This window comes from Panthera leo, chromosome C1 (genome assembly GCF_018350215.1).
Source record: "Panthera leo isolate Ple1 chromosome C1, P.leo_Ple1_pat1.1, whole genome shotgun sequence".
Classification (NCBI taxonomy): Eukaryota; Metazoa; Chordata; class Mammalia; order Carnivora; family Felidae; genus Panthera; species Panthera leo.
This window is the reverse complement of record NC_056686.1, coordinates 143,543,250-143,567,198: the sequence shown is the minus strand read 5'-3', so window position 1 is coordinate 143,567,198 and position 23,949 is coordinate 143,543,250. Positions and strand designations below refer to the sequence as shown.

Sequence of the window (23,949 nt, the reverse complement as noted above, 5' to 3'; positions counted from 1 at the left end):
TTAAAGGAAAAAAAACAGTGTTACTTATTTCATTTAAAAATAATAATATATGTGGTTTGAAGAAATCACAGTATCCCAGCATTTATCATTTGTTAGCATGAAGGCACATTTATGTGCCCGTTTTAAATTTCTGAATATAATGAAATTTAAAATTATTCATACACTTCCCAATATCATACATACAAAGGATTAGCTCTTAATTTTCATCTATTTGGAAGTCATTTAATAAGTAATTTTGCATTATTCAAACTGATTCATCAAATAATAATGTCTATAAATGTGAAATCCAACATGCTACTTGCAGAATTATCCAGAGTTCCTTTGACCACAGGTTATTCTTAAAGGTATTTGAGAATAGCCACAGGTACCATTTGTAAATTCAGGTAACATAAACACTTCCAAGCTTCAGTTCAAAAACACAATCTGATTTTATAGGGTAATGCTTTATTTAAAAAATAAAGCCCTTCTTTATTCAAAACCTGAAAGCCCTGAAGTCTTTATACTATGAATAAAAGAATTATTTTCGAAAACTTTAAAAGTAGCTGCAATTTCCCATTTAACAATAAATACTGCATGCAAAAAGACTAGCAGAGCTTCAAAATAAGTATTAAAATGACCAACTGATCAGTAATTTGCATCACTTCACAAAAAAAAAGATTTGACAGTAAATTACTGGGTCTATATGTGCATGCTACAGCATAGTGTGTTCAGAGTAAAAAAAAAAAAAAATAAAGTAAAATGCAATTACCCTAAAAGACATTTCAAGATTCTCTCCACCCCAGATATCCATTCCTGCATCGTAAGTTCCTATCTCTTCAAAGTAGTTTCTGTCAATAGAAAATAGGCCACCAGCCATAGTAGGGGTCCTAGTTGAAAAAAAACAAAAAGAAAAGAATATCTTTTGAAAACAATGTGTGGAGTTTAATGAGACTGTAGCAAATAGTTCTGAGACATTTTAAATTAAAAAAAAACAAAAACAAAAACAAAAAAACTAGTACTCAAAAATCTCAAACTGGAAACATAAAACCAAAGTGTAAGAGGTTTTAAAATTATTAAGTAGCATTTTAGTTCACATTTTCTGTAAAACTAAATTTAGGTTAGTCTATGTTTTTCTTATAGGTGATCAAATAATGGAAGGAACACTGGCCACTTAAGAGGCGGGTATGTAAATTCCTTCTGAAAAGCATAGTGAAAAGAAGTTAGGGCTCTTAGCCCTACCCTTAAAGAGATTAACTGGTCATAAAACTACAAGTTGTGATCTTTTGTTGCCTAATTATAAATCATTTTAATATGAATACTAGAAACCTGTGGAAATGGTTTCTCTATGAAAAGATCTATAGCCTATTTCATATGAAAAATATCAAACGCTATAAAATGTTTATAGGCAATTAAGTATCTAATGGTAGTTACATATTTTTTAATGCAAGAGCTTTACATCTAATTGTTTATTCTTCTTTTTACCCAATTAAAATGATAGAGTTAATCAGATGACCCTAGATAAACATAAATCACATTTGTTATTTAGAGGCTTAGAAGAATATTTGGCACAGATTTTAAAACTTTTTCCTAGGAATAAATGCCTTTTGATTCTCACACTTGAAATTTCTCTACTGAAACTAAGGAGTCAGATGTTCAGTTTTTAAAGGATTAATTAATTATTAATTTTAAAAGATGAATTAAAGTCAATGGCTAATACTACACAAGTCTTCCTATATAACCAAACTAAAAAGAAAACTAAAAAAGAAAATTCTAGTTTTTCACAAATGGACCTATCTACGCTGATGATGATTATTTTTTAATATTAATTGTAGAAAAGTAGTTTTAAACCTTCATAGTACATTAGAGGCACTGGAAGCACTTTTAAAAAACACGTTTCCATGCTTGGGTATCACTCACACTCCACAGATTCAAATTTAATTGGCCTGGGGTGGGGCCAGACCTTTGATAGTGTGTAAAGTCCGGTGCTGATTCTAATGTGCTGGCAAAAAGGAGAAACACTGGTCTAGGGGGTTTGGACATTCGAGTAGATGGAGATTGTTAAAAAACAAAACAAAACAAAACAAAACAAAATAAAACAAAACAAAACAAAAAAACAAGTGTTTTCCTTTTCTGGAGATTATATCCTCTTCTGTCACAGGATATGCTCGTGTCCTCTAATTGAACAGTATAGTTCATTGAAAAACCACCAAATAATACTGTACTTGGATATCTACCATATTGCAAAATTCTCTATTTCTCCCAGTGTTCTCACTGTTTTATACTCAAGCAATTAACTGTCCATCAGCTGGACTAGCACAGCATCCCTAGTCTCAGAACTATTTTATTACTTCTGGTCTTGCTGTGTTCCTATCATGAACAGAATCACTGACCTTCTGAGATATAATGAGAAACACTAACAGAGCTAAACAGATGGTAATTATGGAGTAGCCATGACCCTCACCTGATTGGGGTTTTGGAACTCTATGGCAATTACTATATAAGGTGTAATAGTGCTACATAGTCTATTTAATGAAAAAAGGAACAAAACTCGTTGCAATTATCTTATCATAATGCAACCAAGTGCTTAAGAATGTTAAGTGATGCATTTTTAATGATCAGTTCAGAATGCCTACCCACTTATCTATTTACTAATAAAGTACTAATGCATTTAGCTTAAATACATGCATTGAATTTCATCTTACAGTTGGTCATAGTTCCTATAAATATATGAGAAATGTACAATAAATGACTAAAATAATTTCTATATTTAACCATAAGAATGACTCAAATTTCACTTATGCTTAAAAAGTAACAAAAATAAAAACATAAAATCACAATTACTAAAAAAAAATCCTGTATTTTCTGAAGACAGATGCTCCTAGAAAGATTTTTTTTTTTGTATTTGCAATGTCAGCTCTCTCAAGTAATCTAGAGACTGTGCCTTATATAATATCTATGGTGTTATGCAACATGTTCTGTTCTAAGTTAATCGCTCTGTATTGTCCCTAATGAACTATTTACATATGCCTGTGTGGACTTTAAATGTTTAGGGTGTCTACAAAATTAAAAATCTATATATCATCTATCCTTATTAATCAATTCAATCCATTTTGGGTGGAAAAAATAATCGGCCCAATGGCTGTGAATATTACCTACACAGTCAGTAGGTGAAGATGATTTGAGTTAGTAGGAGTAAAGCACTTAGCACAGTTCCCAGCACATAACAAATCATTGGTAAGGTTAAGTGGTATATCTTTGTCATCATCATTGCTGTTATCAATAATCGTTCAAAGGTCTTGAGTGTCCTTCACTTATGACGTCCCATACACACCCTCATTTTGGATTTCAAAAGCATTTGAGTCTACTTCAGACCCAAGATGTTGAACTCTGAAATCTGCCTTGCTAAACACAGCTTTCTATTTTTAACCCCCCTATTTCAAGCGTGTGACAGTCACTTTTTATCCTATAATGCTGCTTAGGGTTCCTCTGCTACTCCATCGCCTCACGTAATGACCCGCTTCAGGAATTGTTCCCTTCTCCTCCTCTCAATCTCTCTCCAGGATTTTGCCATGTCAGTGAAAAAATAGCTTAGCCTCCTAAATTCTCTATCCTTCTCTTATCTGACCCAATTCTCTTTTTGTAAATATCAGTGTCTGGATAAATCTATCCTTGTATTATTCACTTCTGCATCTAGGAACCAGAGACTCACTGAAAGAGTAATAAGATGAGGTCACCTAGTTATACCACAAGTCCAACTTATTGACTCTCTGCTTAGTCTACAACACCTAACAATCCTGTCATCTGTGTTAATCTGTTCACTTGTCTCATTTTTTTAACTGACTCTTATCTAAGTCTCAGACTCTCCTCAAAACACTGATGATTAAGGCAATGCATAAATAAAAAAATTCTTCAGTCATGAAATCTACACTCCCCCAATCTCTATCTCAGTATGTGTATATATCTCCTCATGGCTTTTCCTTCCTCCTGCCTCAGAGGAAAGAGTATCTCCTTTCCTCATTGTGAGCTAACGTTTACTCTTTTGCCCTCAGCTGGCTCTTTTCTGACTACACTTTCAGCCACTTGTTCATTGACTATTACATTTATGTTCTATGACTTTGATTTCTAGATCATCCCCTTGAGCTTACAATACTGTTCAATCAAGTTCTATACTAAACCAAAATAGCCCTTCACTCCATCCTGCTACTCACTGAAATGAGGGAACATATATTATCTATTCCCTTTACTGGTAACCTTATTGAAAGGATGCTTTCTACATACTCCCTCAATTCCTCTTGACCTTCTAACTAGAATCTGGATTCTGTTCCCACCTCTACAGTAACCTCTTTCTAAAAGGGTCCTGCTGATTCTGAACTTGAATAGGCTTTCCTTAAAATGTCTTCCTTCGGAAGCATTTGGACATAATTCAGCAACCTCCCTGAATGAAATGCTTTTCATCTCTGACTCCAACAGCATTCTTCCAGAGAGGTTTTTCCTATTTATTTTATGAATCTTATTGATTTCCCTTCCTCTTCCTTTTCCTTGCTGGCTGTCTCCAGCTCTTAGTTGCATATCTATGACATGAGTGAAATATACAATCATAATAATGTTTTGTAGATGTGTGCACTTAATAATTGTCTTCTTTTGTCCCAATATGTAGTTTCCCTAAGAGTCTCTCAATGGAACTTTCCTCTTCCTATATTCCTTACCTGCATAAGTTCATTTGTTTTATGCCTCTTATTGTCATCTTTGTGAGGCAGAGTCCTAATCTGTGTTTCCTTTTCTCGTTTCTTCTTTCTGCATTGTGGTTTTCTAATTCCTTTCTAGATGTTTTCTAAAAAAACCCCTTTGACTCTGCTCAGGGTATATAAAATAGCACTGAGAATATGCTACCCGTTCCATATCTGCTTCTCCTTCATTGTCTTCTATTTCCTTCCAGAATTTCAATACCGAGTGATAAGACCCCTTTTAGCAACTTTCTTTTCTGTGCTTCATTTAATCATTTCCCAAATACTTCTTTCCACCCCCCACCCCCGAAGTATTTTTGACTCTTATCTCTGTTCTCTGCTATCATGGTCACTGTCCAAGTTTAGTCCTCTCATGTCTCTTTTGTTATCTTCTTGCTTCTAGAGTCTGTTGCTTCCAAAATTTATTCTACAAACCATAGCCAGATTAATTTCTCTAAATCAAAATGCCTCTCAAAGTGTCAACCAGATATTTAAATACCTATTTTAAGAAATAAATCCCAGCTCCTATTCTGGCATCAGTGATGTGGTGCCGTCCAAAGGATATCTCCATTCCTTTTAACTATTTCCCTGTATTCCAAGTGTTAAGCTGTTAATAATAAATGCTTCATACTTTCCCACCCTGGTTCGTGTGTCCACATCCATTTGCCACTTAAAAAGGATTTTCCTTTTTAAACTCCTCTTGTATGTTTAAATGTGCTCTATTCTTATGCTGAAGGCTATTATTTCATGCAGCCTGCCCTCAGTACAGCCCTCCTTCTCCAGTCTGGATATAATCTCCCACTTCTGCCTCCTTCGATAGCCCTGTCTTTCTCAAGGCATTGTGTCACTTCTTTTTGAGTATTATATTTACTTCTGTATACATTTTATCAACTCTATACATATAGCTAATATATTGGTTTAATATTATTGGACTATTAATAGATATTTGTTAAATAAGTGAAATAAACAAATAAGCATGTATCCCCATGACCATAATACAATCTATTTGTAAGTTAAAATCATGTGCAATTTTATCTTTGAAATTAAAAATAAATATTCATTCTTCACATCAGCTAAACTGATGAGTAACAAAGATACCTTTGCAAATTCCAGGATTGTAACATCTAGTAAAAGTTTTGGGATTTGAGTTTGGTAGTATTTTAGAATTAAAGATGCAAAGTTTTGCAACAATGTAGAATATAGGAAAAGACTCCAAAAAGTAAGCATTTGACATGGAAAAATACAGAAGTATTTCACCAGAAGTTGGTAAATTTAAAGAAATTATGACAATACATTTGATCATTCAGTAATATTAAACTGTGATGCCTGCATTTCCACCAATAAGATGATATATCCGGTATTCCACACTAGGATAACTATGTGTGTGAGAGGCAGGTAAACCACGGGAGACTCAAGAGGGGACTGAGTTTAGTTTTTAGGAGCTTGGATTATGTATCTAGACTGATTAAGCTCAAAACTCAACCCCACAGTGTGATCTTCGGTAAACTACTTAAACTCTGGGCTCCAATTAATCATCTATAAAATGAGGATGTATGTAACAATGCATGTTACACTCTTAGAATAGTACCAGTACAAAACAAGAACTACATAAATATTAATTTTAATAAGGAAGAGAAAACATCTGTGTTTGGCAAGATTATAATCAGCTCTTTAAGAATTATTTTCCAAGTCTAATTCATTTTTAATAGAATTGTAGTATTTTAGAGCTTTAAAATCCCTACAGATTTGGTCAACCAAATTTAGTTGCAATGTGTTTAAATGACTTGTTTGAGAGTCCCCAGTTAGGTAGTGGTCCAGTTAAGGAAATAATGTTCCTTTCCTTTCCTCTCTCCTTCTCCCTACATATCTCTCTTGCTCTTTACCAATTAGTAATCACTCAGTTTATCAATATACATCATAGAATTTGGCATAGATAATTAGAAATACACTTTTCCTGATTTCAGCTCCAAAATTATGTACAATGTTGTCCTGTGAATTTTAGCACTGCTGTTCAAAGCAATTTCTTTCAAAGTTATTGAAACATCATTTCTTCTCACTAGTTTTTCCCTTTAACATATTAGGATTCTATTAATCTCGCTTGGCAAATAAATAACGTCTCTGGGGGAAAAGTCTAAAGATTTGGGAGACTATAGCTCAGCATCAGGCTGTTATTCACAATGATCAAATAACACAATATCTAGACTGTAAGTGTGTACCTCTGTGTTAATAACATTTCTCATATACTATATGCCACAATAAAGAGAAATGATAAACCCACATATTTTATTATTTACAGAAATGTGAAGCATAAATAGCTGAAATATTCACATAATCTCAATTTTTTTAATCATAAAATATAATTTGGTTAACCATTTTGCAGGTTTAGAAACTGAGTTTCCCTCCTTCATTCTTTATTCTACTATCCCCAAAATAGAAAGCAGAAAAGATAGAAAGGAAGCAGTAGCATAACTATTATTTTATTAGTGATGAATAACCAGATGTTGAATTTATTTAAAGGTTTTTACAGAGAAATGAAATGGGGTTTAGTGAAATATTGCACGCTGAGGTACTCATTTGAACATGTATTTGGGTAAGAAGATGCAGCTTTTGGTAGAGAAGAGACTATTTAAGCACTCATGCTGGTTTAGACTCTGCACAAGGAAGCATGTTCCATCCTGTACAGCCTATGGAACACAAAGCTATTTTTAAAGGATAAGAATAAAAAAAGAAAATTCTGCTTGATATGGGCAAATGGCTCATTTTGCTGCCAAAGATCCATTTACCAACAAGTATTGGAATCAAATACTTTAACTTGTGCTTAAAGACCTATATGCCAGGAAGGGAATAGTTATTTTTTTTTCCTTTTTTCTTAATCCTTTTTCATAATCTTCACAAACTGATAAAACCCCAAGCTTCCAATTATAATAATTGGTGTAATTTTTTTTATCTTTCCTTTTTCTTTCATTTATGTTTAGGATGGGTCAAAATAAACAATGGGGCAAGATGTTTTAAATGTTTCAATTAATGCTCTGTTTTCATTTCATCTCAACAGACCACAAGGGAAGTGTGGTAAATTATCTTCTGAACCATTAGGAGGTAATATAATATAAATGTGCTATTTTCTCCAATGAATATTGATTCACATACTCCACCTAAGGTGGATTTTTTTTCTTTCAAAACCAACACATATCATAACTTAATATGAGTAGATGGGAATGTTGAACAATTAGAACATTCCAAAGTTCAACTTTTTCTATTAAAGCCTTTGTTCTTCACATAAATTTGACCCCTCCTGTGTTTTGTGTTAATATCTCCTATTGTAAAGAAGTGTCTCACAGGATTTGAGAGTATCTATCTCTATTTCTTTCCTCCAAAGTAAAAATGTATTTTCATTGCACTGAGAAAATCAAATAGAGAAAATCTAACAGGTAAAAATTAAGAAGTATATTCTTAGCTGTTATTAAATAATAGGAAATATTGTCTTATATTTGGATAACATTTTATAGGATAAAATAAGTGTTTTTTAATTATACTTACTAGAAGAACAATAAATTAGAGTCAGTGATAATTTTTTGGGGGGGGATTCAAACTGGCAAAAGATATCAAAAATATTAAAACGAATTTCACCTTCCTCGGTTGCATAATTCTAAAAAGACCACAGTATATGCAAAAACTATAGATCAGAAAACACAATTGGCAGAAAATAATGTGTAAAATAACTCTCAAATGTCTTTGCAAAAAATAAAGGAAAATCTAAGTAAATAATTGAGATTCTAGCAGCCACTCCAATTTTTACTTGGAAAAAAAAATGCCATGGGCAAATACTAATAATATATCAATTTTTTAATATTTAATTTTGAGACACAGAGAGAGAGAAAGCCTATGTGAGTGGGGGAAGGGCTGAGAGAGAGCTGGACAGAGGATCTGAAATGGGCTCCATGCTGATAGCAGCTAGCCCAACATGAGGCTTGAACCCACGACCGTGAGGGGATGACCTGGCTGAAGTCTGACACTCACCTGACTGAGCCCCATAATATATCAATTTTTAAATTGTGGAGAAACATATCTGAAAAGAAACACTCTAGAAGGAAATATAACAAAATACTTCTGCTTCTCTATACTTCCAGCTACTTGTCACATTTATTTAGCAATGCATATGTTTGTGATGTATATTATCAGAAATAAATTTTAAATAACTCCTTTCAAATATATTTCTCATTTAATATTTTAGTACGTCATGAGTTAAACAAGAGAGGGAGAATAATTTTCCTTTTATTATTGAAAAGAATGGGTAATTTCCTTATTGGAGTAGCTTTTAAATAAAACCCAGATCTTCCAAAGCCAGCTTCAATGCTTCTTCAATGATATCATTCTAGAAGGTTACAGGAAATAATATATGTGAACATCTTATGATTTTTTCACAGTAAAGGAACAGTAATTATAATCTGAGAAATTATTAATAATGTTTAATTTATTTGATCTTCTTTATAAATTCCTGATTCCAATTGAGAGAAAAATTAAGCTATAATATCAGACAAATGTTAATAAAAAGGGATATTCAAGTCAGTAAAATATGTAAAGAATAAAACTCATCATTATATCTATGTTTGATTTATTATGATAGCAAATATTAGAAGAAAATCTAAAACTCTTTGTTTTACTTTAGAAAGATATTGAGCATGGTACTCCACGTAAGGACGAAGTCATATTAAGAATATTAATAAGGACAAAATGTAAGAGTCCATAAGGCAAGACACAAAAGATGAAGAAAGTTATACAGACTTGATAAATTACTGGTAGGTTTTTTTTTAATGTTTACTTATTTATTTTTGAGAGAGAGAGAGAGGCAGAGAGAAAGAGAGAGAGAATCTCAAGCAGGCTCCACACTGTCAGCACAGAGCCCAGTCGGGGCTTGAACTCACAATGACCTGAACAGAAATAAAAAGTCAGACCCTTAACTAACTGAACCACTCAGGCACCCCTCACTGGTAGGTTTTTAATAAATTAATAATCTATTTTAATCCATGAGAGATTAAAGTAGAATCTAATATCTTTATAACTTTATTATTTATTTATTGAGGACTTATTGAGGATTTACGACAGGGCATAAATTAAGAGACTAAAACCATCAATAAGATTAAAGCCAGATTCTTTTCCAGAAGCACATAGCACTCTAGCTGTTGACGTAGTCTAACTCCTGTGCATCAACACTCTGGCCACTTAGGCTGGCCTCATTCTCTTGTCTAGCATACACATGGCCAGTGCCAGTGGGCCACATCAGGGCAGAATCAGCCAGATTCATCGTTGTATGTACAGAACCTAGCACAGTGCTCAACAGTGTGATGGCATGTTCATTTGCGTATGTAACCTAACTCATTTTAATAGCCTGAAGCATATCAAGTCGAAAATTACATGTACTGGAAAAAGGCATGCACCCCCAAACGAATGAAATCATTTGGGAGATTATCTGCACTACCAGATAACTTTTGCTACAGGTTGCCTATTCCATCAGGTAATGCAGATGCATATTCATACCGGGTTAACATGTTTGGTGAGTTTCAAACTCAGGTATTTCTTAGGCAGTAGCTTGGAAGTCAAGGTCACAAATTTGTTTATTTATTTTTATTTATTTTTTTAGGTTTATTTATTTATTTAGAGAGAGGGAGGGAGCATGAGCAGCGGAGGGGCAGAGAGAGAAGGGGACAGAGGATTTGGAATGGACTCAGCAGAGAGACCGATGCAGGGCTCAAACTCATGAACGGTGAGATCATGACCTGAGCCAAAGTCAAACACTTAACTGACCGAGCCCCCCAGGCACCCCAAGGTCACAAATTTAAAAGATTTATAGTTGTAGTAAGCATATTTCTCTGACTTTTGACTGGGACACAGGTACCAAAACATTTCCTTAAGTATAAGAATGATGACAAATGGACACTGATCCTCAGCCTCTGAGTCAGGAACACACAAAAAATAGAGGTGGGGCACTGGGCTAACCTTTCAGGCCATTTCTAAAGGGTAGCTTCTACTTAACTCCACCGGATGGTGCCAAGTAGGAATACAGGATCATTGTAGCAAGATCTTCTGACTTTTCAAGAATAGCTAAAAATTCATATATTTACTTAGAACATCTCATTTTTAAAACATTGGTATTTTTTTTAATGTAAAAAAGTATGTACGCCAAAAAAACATCTACAAAGCATGTCTGACACATAAGCTCCCCGTTTACGACCTCTAGTGTAACAATTTGATTACCCTATTGTTGCATGTATAATTGAGATATTACTGAAAAGTCACATAATAGGACTACTGAAATGTCAAGGACAGTTTACTGATTAAAGAAGACTAAATGTTCAAGATTATGTGTGCTATTATTCCGTACTCATAATTTCACAAATACCAAGTATTTTGCAAACTCCACTTAATATCCAAATGAAAATACCAAAGCCCAGAGGTGACAGTAGAATAATACATATAACCATTATAAACTTTACTTTAAATGTGGTATAACTAAGCTTAAGTCATAAGTTCAAGTTGGTTCTCTATGTATGCAGATGCATGATTGTATTTCTAAATGATGACTAACTAGCCAATTATAGTCACTAGAAAGTTCTGTCATAGCTGACATTTTAAATGAAGCATTCTGCTAAGAAAACTAAAATCTGAACCCCATTTTAATCACTGTAGCTATTCAGAATTCCGTTAATCAAGTAGAAAAAAAATGTGTCTTCAACACCTTAGAATGATTTATCTGTTTGTACAAATGTGAGAAAAATGATCACGTCTTCACGTAATAGATTACAAGTACAAAGAAAGTTCACATTACAGCTATGCTGATGAAAATTACCTGCAGGCTGTTACAACACAGCCCATGAATTAATTAACCTTTTGCCATAAAAATTTGGAAACTTCAGCAAAGACTGAGGTTTCTCTGTTTCTCTTGTTCCAGCTCCCTCAGCATTTTAGAAAGTGAAATATTGTGCAGTTACTGAGGCAAATAGATAAAATATTCTTAGATTTTTATTGGGTCTCCATGTTACGACAATAAAAGCACACAAATTGTGGTTAAAACATTGCAAGTTGGATGTTTCCTTTTTTGTTTTAATTAATGAAAGATGAAAAATAATGGTCAATTTCTATGTAGATCTTTACCTTTGTGAATGATATCAGTATTTTCTTACTATGAATGTTGGCTACCTCTTAGTTATCTACCTTTTGACTTTGTAAGAAAATAAGTTAAATGAAGCATGTCTTTTGCCAAGGTACTTAAGAAAACAATGAGCACACTCACATATTCTTTAAAATTCATTAAAACATTTTTTAATGTTTTTTTTTATTTTTAAGAGAAAGACAGAGTGTGAGCAGGGGAGGAGCAGAGAGACAGGAAGACACAGAATCTGAAGCGGTCTCCAGGCTCTGAGCTGTCAGCACAGAGCCCGACACGGGGCTCAAACCCATGAACTGCAAGATTATGACCTGTCCTGATGTCGGATGCTCAACCGACTGAGCCACCCAGGTTCCCCTAAACTTCATTTTTAATGAATAAACACATTATGTTTGAGTGTACTGGCCAAGTATTTTGATAGTTTTCACATGGAATCTGAAGCTGAAAAATCAGCTAACACTAAATGAAACCATGATCTGGGAAAACAGGATTTCTAATAAACAACGGTAAAATGAGCAACTCAAGCTGTTGCTCAAGCTGTTAGGAGCAAGGATCCATAAGATTTGGTGAATGTGAAGATTACAGCAAGACTTGAAGATCACTAAGTTACACTTTAAATATTGACATAATAACTTCATGTCTTCATGCAGTTGTTTGGAGGCACATTTTATTTTTCCCTTCCATGTAGTAATATCTCAAGAGGATTAGCAAGCACAATATTTAACTCTTCTGTAATAAACAGAGCTGTTCTTTTCCATGAGCCAATTCTTAGAGTTAGTTTTAATTCATTAGATAGTTAGTCTTGCCAATGGATAAGTCATTTCTTCAGTAGGTTACGAGACATTCTTGTTTAGATAATGGTTTATACATATTGTTTTGGGGCTTTTCTCTATTGTTCAAACTAAATCATGATTTTCCAAATTCATTTTTTATTAATTTTTTTCTTTTTAATATTTTATTTTTGAGAGAGAGAGAGAGGAAGAGAGAGAAAGAGAGAGAGAAACAGAGTGAGTGGGGGATGAGCAGAGAGAGAGGGAAACACAGAATCCAAATCAGGCTCCAAGCTCTGAGCTGTTAGCTTAGAGCCCAACACAGGGCTTGAACTCACTAACTGTAAGATCATGACCTGAGCCAAAGTCAGACACTCAACTGACTGAGCCACCCAGGTGTCCCCCAAATTCATCTTTAAAGAGCTAAATCAGTGAACTCCCTCTACAATATGTTGTTAGGAAATCAACTGTTGGTTGCAGGTAAGAGGTACACAATAATATAGTAAAATAAGAAGGTGGTAATTTTGTGTTAATAAAGTGAGTAATGCTTATTTAAACAACTAAAGATGCATATGATATTTCTTATTTTGTATTAAGAGCAAACACATTTATGAATAAATACTTCACGTTAAGTAGCTTTTTAAATTAATTTAGTACAAACAATAAATATTTCATAATCATTAATATATTAAAATTTTTCAACTGGATCTTTCTTTTGTATCTATAAGGAAGACAGCTCTTTGAAGTTGGTAAATTTAGAGTATTTGCCAAAACATTTTTGGTTATTTCAATTTTGAGAATAACTCTATTATAAAGCATACACATTTAGCTAAGATATATATGTACCTGAAGCATCAAGGCTAGCACATATCTATTACATAGAAAATTCATAGTAAATATATTTTGAACATAAGAATATACAAAGTCTCAAGAGAAATTCGGCACTCCTGCCAATAGTTAAATTTGCCTGTGTTAATTTAAACTAAATTTAAATACTGTCATTGATGCTTAGATAATTATGTAAGTGGTGATAATGTAAATGTGTATATGAATAAAAGGCATATGCCTTTAAAAGACTTAAAAATGAGAGCACAAATTCATAATACTCCTTAATTATAGGAAAACACATGCTATCCTTTGGAAGATATGAGCTACGTACCTGACAGGTAATGTTCTATCTCCTTTTCTCCTATCCATTTCTCTTTGGGGAACAGGATACCAACGGAAATTCAGTTTCCAGTTAAAGCCCCCATAAGTCATGTCTGATCCAGCCATATATTCAAAGGTATCATCACTAATCACATCAATGATGGGGCATACAACTGTTTTCCTGCAGAAAAATCAAAACCAGTTTACATATAAATAATAATTTAAACACTACATTAGCTTCTTCAAACTCAGTATAGCTGACTGGTTGAAATTTAATCATCTTGTGACTTTAATATGATTTTATTTTAATTTTATCCTTTCTTTCTGTGGAATCGTTTCCTTTCACTACATCCTCTTTACAGTCTCTACTTCATTCTATCATTTATAATCTAATCAAATATACTAATTGGTCTTCAAGCTGATTTCCAAATGCATTCTAAAGTACTAACTCAGCAGGATGAACGTGGTCTATTTTTTATAAAACCTCCACCAACACCATGATTAGTAGAGCTGCTTTGATATTATGCATCATTTTAGCTAGGGCCAACTGAAAAACAATAGCATTCAGGAAGTAGAGAGTGGATGATGGCAAATTAGACCTGGTATTTTGAATCTGAAAGGGGATAAGTTAGTTTCAAAAGATAGTTTTAAGAAAAAAATTAAACTTCTTTTCATGGGAAAATACCTGCTAGAAAAAAACAAATAAAAATCAACAAACAGAAACAATAAAAATCACGAACATCAGTGTAAGTAAATGTTTCCTCTGAAAGATATTAGGGACTTGACAATTTCTAAGTGTGTCCTTTCTAGATCTTGGAATTTACTGTAAACAATCTGTGTATTTTAAAATAGGGAAAAATAAGCAACTTAAGTTTCTGGCATTTTATCTCATGACCCATTTCTTAAAGTTAAGAGGAAGAGACAGGAGATTTGGTGTTCTCGATGGTGGCTTTTTAGGGTAAGAGGCTTTCACCTTGAGAGAAGATTAGATATTCTTTTAATCCATTTTGTGCTTTCCTCAGTCTTCCTCTACTCCTGGCTTATATGTTGCATTATGGGATCAGTCTGTCATCTCTACAGCAAATGTTAAGGTCTACTCAAGTTTCCTTTGCTGGTAGCTAGTTCTGGAAACCAGAGCTTATTTTTCATATTTACTAGGTGGTAAATACACAAATATGCTTTTGAATAGCCCATAAATGTGGAAAGCAGATAAATGTTGTCCATTATTTATCCTGGTTTTGTAACACCAGTATCACTAACATTCATTTTATTTTATTTTTTTAACATTTATTCATTTATTTTGAGAGAGAGTGTGCATGTGTGCATGTGAGTGAGGGAGAGGCAGAGAGAAGGTAGGGAGAGAATCCTGAGCAGGCTCCAAAATGTCAGCACAGAGCCCAATGCAGGGCTTGATCCCATGAACTGTGAGATCATGACCTGAGCCGAAATCAAGTGTGGGACATTTAACTGACTGAGCCATCCAGGTGCCTCACTAATGTTCATTTTTCAATTAGGTCTTCTATTCCACACAATTAGCCAAAGCCTAGAGTTCTCTGAAATCAATAGGATTTATCTAGCCTTGGAAACATTTCTTGGTAACTCTGGTCCCTACAAAATCAATACCTTTCTTCATTAAGCTTAATGACTTAATTTTTAGGGAGGCAAAATTAGATCTACTAACTTTGAATAGGACTTTATTATCTAGTTGTGGCAACTTTAGAACTTATAAGATGGACAAACATTAGAGTTCAAGATGGACAAACATTAGAGTTCACTATATGAAAGTGCAATCTAAACATGTTACATTAAAAAATAAACGATCTATTCTTGATGATATTGAATATTGCATAAAAAATTCAGTAAGTTGAATATGAAACACATGTTTCAAAAAGCAGCAAAATGTATGAAGAGTTGCCAGGAAATGCATTTAAGATGCTCTAAGTTCATTTTACTTTGCCAGTCTCACCCTCCTGTGCATATTGGACAATACACAGACTGGAAAATGTTACTAGCTGTATACAACACTCAGCTGAATAAAAGGTTCCCACTGCTTTCTTCAACTGCTATGGCCCATTTTACTAACAACCTCCATCTATCTTCCTGGCAAGTACCAAATCCTGATGTAGCTGGACTAGCTCACACTAAGCAGCCCCTGTCTTGGATGTTTAATTAAAAACTTCAACTCTAAGAAGACCTTTCTACTGTAGGTGAAATGACTACGCAAACAAGGTGTCATAAGATGCTTTGTTATTATATCAGAGAGCATTCGACATAGGTGACTTCATTAGGTGCTTAAGAATTATAATCATTTATCATCAATGTTTATGAATATCCACAAAAGAAGCTTGTACTTGACCGCATCATCATCAGAAAGAATTGCAGGTAAGTATGAGGGTTCTTAATTTCTATAAAGTATTATTCAAGTTTTTGGATTTTACAATTTGTGTATATAGATTGACAACATCATTTATATAATTAAAATTCTTATAATTTTTTGTATCATGATTTCATTCCAATGGAATGTGTGAGTGTGTGTCTTCATTTTTAAGATCCTCTAGGTGGTTTTGAATAAGACATTGAATAAAGGCAGTGAACTAGTAGAGAGAAGACTGGTCTAGGAATGGGAAGAACTGAACTGTTGTTCCCATCACTTCCAATAACTAACTGGGTCAAGCTCCTTCACTTCTTCATCCTTCCCTATTACTAGGTACACACAAGAACATTTACATTGCCTACCTCATAGGGTGCTTGTGAGGATGAAATCAGGTGTTTTGAAATGTATTTTATAAAATATGGCACCATTTCAGATTGGACTAAGTTTCATCACCTTACAAAATGATTATTCAACACATTTTTTACTGTTTGGATTATTGACTATTTCTTAATCAAATATTCATATTCAGCATGAATAAGCCAAGGTCTTTATTCAGTGGAGGAGGGGTGCTCTTTAAAAGCTAGAAGGGACAGCTGGGTGCCTCAGTTGGTTGAGTGCCGACTTTGGCTCTGGTCCTGATCTCAGGGTTCATGGGTTCGAGCCTTGCACCAGGCCCTGTGCTGACAGCTCAGAGCCTGGAGCCTGTTTCAGATTCTGTGTCTCCCTCTCTCTCTGCCCCTTCCTGGCTCATGCTCTGTTTCTCTTTTTCTCTCAAAAATAAAGAAACGTTAAAAAAAATTAAAGCTAGAAAATGAATCTCAAAAAGCAATTTACAGAGAAGTTTTGACTGGCACCTGGAACTGTCCTAACAGGCTGAGTCAAAACCCAGGCATATGTAACACATGAATTCTTACCTGTCTTCTTTTATTCTTGCCAGCAAGGGCTCCAGCCATCCTAACGTGCACTCACAGTGTGCATCCAGAAAAGTTATGACCTGCCCTCTTGAAGCAGCTGCTCCTCGAAGGCGGGCACGTATTAGCCCAGAGCGTTCTTCCATTCTAATAATTTTTACTGGCACCTCTAAGTTTTTCACATAATTCTCTAATGTCAACTTGAGAAAATCTGGAATGTGCAATAAGAATTGATAAAGTTTTGAAACTATTTTAAGACATAGCAGAAATACTACTACCCAGATGGAATTCAGCAAACAGAAATGGTAGCAGACTTCTATCAACATGTTTTGTTTTTTTTTTTTTGCATTAGGTGAAATAGATATGTAGAGATTTTTATCAGTAAATCTGGCAAAGATAAGGACATTATAGGACCTTAATATACCAGACTCTAATTTAGAAATTGGGCCACATTGACAAACAGAGACTTCTTAATTATAAGTTATTTCACTTTTACCTGCACTTAAAACAAAACAAAACAAAACAAAACAAAACACGATAGATGTCCAAAAAGTCATACTAAGGCTCAATCATTTGATTGTTTGAGTTGGGAAAAAAATAAACACTTTTGAAAATTATTTTGGCTGATTTCTTAGGTTAGTATGGACCAAATGGAATCATGGGAGAAACCGGAAGAATTAGTTTCATATTCCTGGAGTTCCAGGTACAGTGATGAAAATTTGATAGGTGATTTCAGGACTCATGTAATTACAAGGAAAATACAGATCATTGCCAAGCTATCTTTCTGACCATAATAAAGTTTTCTATTAAGAAGGAAAAATAATTATACCTCTTTCACTAGCATCATCTACCAAGATGACCTCAGAGAGCAGATAGCGTGGGGAACGATTTATCACACTGTACACAGTTCTAAGGAGAGTGCTCCAAGCTTCATTGTGAAACACAATGACTACGCTTGTGTTTGGAAGTTCATCAGGGTAGACCTTTGTCTTGCATCTGGAAAAGAAAGAAGAGAGACATGTTAATAAATTCATTTTTCATTCTGATCATTGTAATAAAGAATATCCATGATAACACAACTTTAGACTTGATAGCCCCTTACTAAGGAAACATTTCATGATTATCTAAGATAATTTTCCTTTTTAAAATGCTTTGAGTAATTACTTGGCATTTTGAAAATTAAATATGCATGGTTACTAATATTTTATCTTAATTCCTGTAGGGAACAAAGCAACATGATTTCCACAAGGCTAAGAAAGCTAAAATAACATTCTGAGACTCTCAATAGAAGTCTAGGGTACAACAGGGACATATGAATTCATTGACTGGATATAATTTTATTCCTTGTTTAGAAAAAAGATTATCATATAGCTCAAAAAGTCATAAGAACATGAACAGATATATGTTCCCAGGGTTTTAAAGCATGTAAAACTGAGATTGTTTTTCTGTTCTAAAATCGAGGCATTATGTGTTTTCCATTCAGTTTGAGAATGCCATAAACCATGTCTGATTTGAAGGAAAGGTTTAGGGGCTAGATTTACTTTGCAGATTCCCAATTAGTACTCTATAATCAATACTGGAGATGAGGAAAGGGAATAGGCTACCAGCACTTCCCAAAGTGTGATGTGCATAGGAATCACCTAGAGATTTGTTAAAATGCAGATTCAGATTCAGTAAGTCTGGGGTGCAGCCTGAGATTCTGCATTTGTCTTTTAAAAAAACTTCCTGGTGATTCAGATGCTGCCAGTCACACAGACTGGCCATAATTGTCATTACTTTTAGAACTTGATGTTTTGAGAAAAACTTTTAATTTTTCTTAGAAATCCAAAGAAGCCCAGATTTAAGTACTTGAGCAATCTAAAAAGATACATTTGCACTCTCCCTCTCTCTCTCTCTCAAAATAAATAAATAAATAAACTTAACAAAGGTTTAAAAGGGGCATCTGAGTGGCTCAGTTGGTTAAGCGTCTGATTCTTGATTTTTGGCTCAGGTCACAGTTTCTGAGTTCAAGCCCTGCATCAGGCTCTGTGCTGTCAGTGCCTGTCGCTCACTCCCACTCTCTCTCTCTCTCTCTCTCTCTCTCAAAACAAATAAACTTAAAAAGATACACATGGATAAATGGTATGTGTGGTGCTCTAGTGATCATCCCAAGTTCAACATGTAGATGGTCCTTACCCCATCAACTTGTCAACATTCAGATATTTAAGTCATTGTAATTATAATATTATAAAATTACAAAAGTCATTAAAAATGCCATTTGGTATATGAAATAGGAATGGAAGCTTATTCACCTTAGGTGATTGTTTCATGTAAAATATTCTAAGGAGCTAGAGAATTAAAATCATCCCATAAAATAAAATGAACTCAATACTTCCTGCCACTCCTGAATGATCTGACACAAAATAATGAATGATATGACACAAAATAAGCATTGTTAAAATTAGTCTCCTTCACAGGTGAATGAAAAAAATTCAATAAAATGGGGGAGGTAAGGCATATAATTAAAGACATACTGATTGTATGCCTATTGAGACTTTAATCATCTTTTAAAATGGTCTAAAATATCATCTACGCAGTGAAGCCTTCTGCAATGTAGTCAGTAAGAAGGTACTATACCTGAACTATGACATTTTTCTGCATATATTTATTTGGAAATAAATTATCATCCATACTATAGAATATATTGTGTATTGAGGAAAATCAAAATATAATGGGAAAAAGTACTTTGATCTGCAGTCTTCTTTTCCCATTCTGGTGGCAAGATGGAAATGGTTTCTATATGTCTCATCAGCATTTGACTTGGGCATCCAGGAAGCCTATCGCTAAATGAATTCAGAAAGCCATCTTGGTAAATCAGAAATGTTTTCTCCACGATTTTCCTCAAACCTCCATTTTTCTGCCTCAACGAAATAGCATGCTAAGCAAAAAGTATGGTAAAGACCATCATCATCATCATCATCATCATCAATAAAAAATAAAACTAGAGGGGCGCCTGGGTGGCTCAGTGGGTTAAGCGGCCGACTTCGGCTCAGGTCATGATCTCGCGGTCAGTGAGTTCGAGCCCCGCGTCGGGCTCTGTGCTGACAGCTCAGAGCCTGGAGCCTGTTTCAGATTCTGTGTCTCCCTCTCTCTGACCCTCCCCCATTCATGCTCTGTCTCTCTCTGTCTCAAAAATAAATAAACATTAAAAAAAATTAAAAAAAAATAAATAAATAAAACTAGAAAATCAGGCTGAAAGCAGTCCAACAGTCAACAATTATTGGTCTAACACAAGGAAAAGTGTTTATCTGTAAGGGCTATCATTGGAAAAACAGTGATTTCTTTTAAGTTAACTTTTTTTTATGTTATATAAGCATATATGTTGTATGTTTTGTACTCTAAATGCCAACAAAGAAAGAATGGATGAGACATTTAGATAAATCTAAAAATTTTTTTAATTTTTTTAATACTTATTTATTTTTGAGACAGAAAGAGACAGAGCATGAGCAGGGGATGGGCAGAGAGAGAATGGGACACAGAATCTCAAGCAGGCTCCAAACTGTCAGCACAAGCCTGACACAGGGCCTGAAACCACAAACCGTGAGAACATGACCCAAGCCAAAGTCGGACGTCTAACCGACTGAGCCACCCAGGTGCCCCTTAAATTTTTTTTGTTTATTTATTTTTCAGAAAGAGAGACATAGTGTGAGTGGGGGAGGGGCAGACAGAGAGGGAGACACAGAATCTGAAGCAGCTCCAGGCTCTGAGCTGTCAACACAGAGCCCGATGTGGGGTTTGATCCCACAAACCATGAGATCATGACCTGAGCTGAAGTTGGACACAACCGACTGAGTCATCCAGGCGCATAGATAAATCTTTTAAAATGAAAAGCATATATTCAAATCCAGCTTCTTAAACTATTTCTATCATGCTTTGTTTTTGTGGTTAAAAAAATCTAGTCACAAATGTTAATTTTATATTCAATATATGTGACAAAGTTACGATGAACTAATTTACTATTAATGCAACTATTATGTTTACTTAGAGAAAATTTCCACTGTATCATTATTTAACGTAGCATAAAAATAAAATGTCTAATATGTTTATTAATTCTTCCTCTCCTTCCTATTTAAACAACTAAGCAAAGAAAGTTTTGTGTGATAATAAAACAATTTCTAGAATAATAAGAATAATTCTTAAGCTATACAAATTAATCATTTTCAATATCAGTTATCCTGTTATCTCAAATGCATAGATGCTTATGAACGGGAGTCATTATTTCCATGGTTTCTACACTGTACCTTTACCATTGCCTGTACTTCATCACATCTATTGTTTCACCTATAGTAAGATACACTATCATTTTGTGTATCCCTAGGAAAGAAAAGCAAGTTATCAAATAAACCATAGCATATGCTTTTTTATCATTAGAATCTATTTCAAACCTAAAATAGAGCTTACAGAACAATCCTTTAAACTTATTTGAACATAGATTTCTATCAATATTGTCATGCTTGCTTATGAATCAGTCACACAAGCTTTTTGTGGCTTTGAAGTTTCTTTCATCTAGTCCAAGGGTCTCCAGTTTGAGGTTACATTGCTTAACATATGAGAGGCATATATTTAGCACATATCTCAGTAACAAAATATAAAACAGCTTCATCTTGTGACTCTCTTTCTTGGCACTATAAAGTTGTGCTTTTCAAATTTTAAGGTGCAAAACAATTAGGTGGGCATCTTGATAAAATACAAATTCTGATTCAGGAGTTCTGGGATGGGCCCAAGATTCTGCATTTCTAATGAGATCCTGGTGATATTGTCCCTGCTGTTTCCTGGTTGACACACTAAAGAAGCAAGGCTGTATAAATCAGTCAGCTGTTGGTTAACAAGAAAATACAGAGTTGTGCTCGTTACTCCAACAATAAATATTTTGGTATGAAATTTCATACTTGCCACTGTTCCCTTGCCTTTCTTTGCCCACATTTTTTTTTCCAATATTGAATCAGATTGTAACTTTTCTCAAGATATGTTGAATGACAGTTAACCTCTGCACCTGTAGTACAAACAATGTATGTAGCTTGGATGAAGTATGCCTATGTGAATAGCCATGACCACTTTCGTTTGTACAAGCTTAATAAATACAACTGCTTATATAACAACTGCCACCTGGTAGGCAATGACTGTAACTAACTGTTGACTGTAAAACTCATCCTGATTTCAGACATACAAAACTAAAAAGGTACATCTTAGAACAGGTAAATACAATACTTTTTTTTAATGTTTATTTATTTTTGAGAGAGAGACTGTGAGCGGGACAGGAAGGGAGACAAAGGATCCGAAGCAGGCTCTGCACTGACAGCAGTGAGCTTGATACAGGGCTCCAACACAAGAACATGAGATCATGACCTGAGTCAAAGTCGGACACTCAACCAACAGCCACCCAGGGTACCCCCCAATATTTTTTTGTTTAGCTAAGAAAAGGTACTTAAAGGTTGTTTAGTTTTAGTCTCCTTCTTTTCTAATGCCTTTACATATCTAAGCTGTCAGAGTTTTCAACTCACTGCTTTTATAAGAAATAATTTAAAACAAAACAAAAACAAGAAACCTGTATGATGGAGGTGGGGTAAGTACTTAAATAGATTGGACCTCTCTAAGAACCTCTTCTCCTGAGACATGACAAACGACTTCTTTGTTTGCAAGAATTATTTCACCACTGTCTACCTCAGCTTTTACATCTTTTACATAATAAGATTAAAGTAGGTAATCTGACATGTGCAGCAGACATTGTTTGGTGTGCACTACACATAAAACCTAGAATCTTCAAATGGTGGATTTGGAAACAACTTTCAAATGTTAACCAGTTCAAGCCTTCGTTTTATAGAGTACAAGCCTCCAGTCACAGAACTGGTTCAGTATTCCACATACTAAAGTAATAAATAATAATAACAATAAATTTTATTATTTAATAATATTAGTAACACTAATGTTTCTGCCCCATATTATATGCTATATTAAATGTTTTAAGTGATATTATTGGTGTGTGCAATATTAGAAAAAACATTTGAATTTAAAAATATGCCTTAATCTTACACTCAAGTATATATCTTTAAATCAGAGAAATAGCTATTCCCCTAGAATTATTTGATTAAAACGTTGCATAGAATATCAGTTTTCATTGAGATTAAATAGAGACCAAATATTCTTTTATAAATCTTTCCAATGGAGACATTATTTTTCTTTTATGTAAACATCTAAGTGGGATTGGCAAAAGTTGACATTATTGTGGGAATACAATGTATATGTAATTAACTTTGAGAGTAAAAGTGGCAGACGGCAATAGCAATTTTCATCAATTTGAAAGGAATGTTTGATGCCCATTTACTCAGATGCAGTTCCTGAAATCTGGTATTCCAGTAAAATCATAAGTTTTATTATAGCAGTGTTTTATATTTATACTATATTATGACATGCTAAATCTATAATACTTGAGAGGAAGTGAAAGATTATTTCTTTTTAATTCTGTAATAATGTATCTATGGTTTTTAATCTTGGTCACATACCGGAATAAACCCATGAGCTACCAAAAAATACTTACCTATGGGTTTCAGCCACAGAGATTCTGATTCTGATTGCCAGGTGCGATGAGATTTTAAAAATCCCTTGGGGATTTGAATGGGCAGCCAAAGCTAAGAAAGGTTGCCTAAAGTTATTTAACAGAAACACTGATATTAAATATGTATATGTGTGTGTGTGTGTGTGTATATGTATATGTACACATATATCTATATATAAATATATGTAAAACCTTTTTATTTACATCAAAATTTTAAAATTAGATGCTTAAGGTTAATATAGCTCTTTTTTGCAGTTATATCAGATGAAATTAATAGGCACTTTTCCT

General features: G+C 34.1%; 1 protein-coding gene across 2 annotated transcripts in view; it reads right to left on the bottom strand.

Moving 5' to 3' along the window:
• GALNT13 (polypeptide N-acetylgalactosaminyltransferase 13) overlaps positions 1–23,949 on the bottom strand; it is a 503,024-nt gene that overhangs the window by 198,378 nt on the left and 280,697 nt on the right. For both annotated transcript variants that reach the window (XM_042948793.1, XM_042948794.1), the window contains exons 4-7: positions 17,899–18,065; positions 17,073–17,280; positions 13,795–13,965; positions 749–866 (exon numbers count right to left, since the gene is read on the bottom strand). In XM_042948793.1, coding sequence (XP_042804727.1) covers positions 749–866; positions 13,795–13,965; positions 17,073–17,280; positions 17,899–18,065 — 664 coding nt within the window. The remainder of the gene's footprint in view (positions 1–748; positions 867–13,794; positions 13,966–17,072; positions 17,281–17,898; positions 18,066–23,949) is intronic.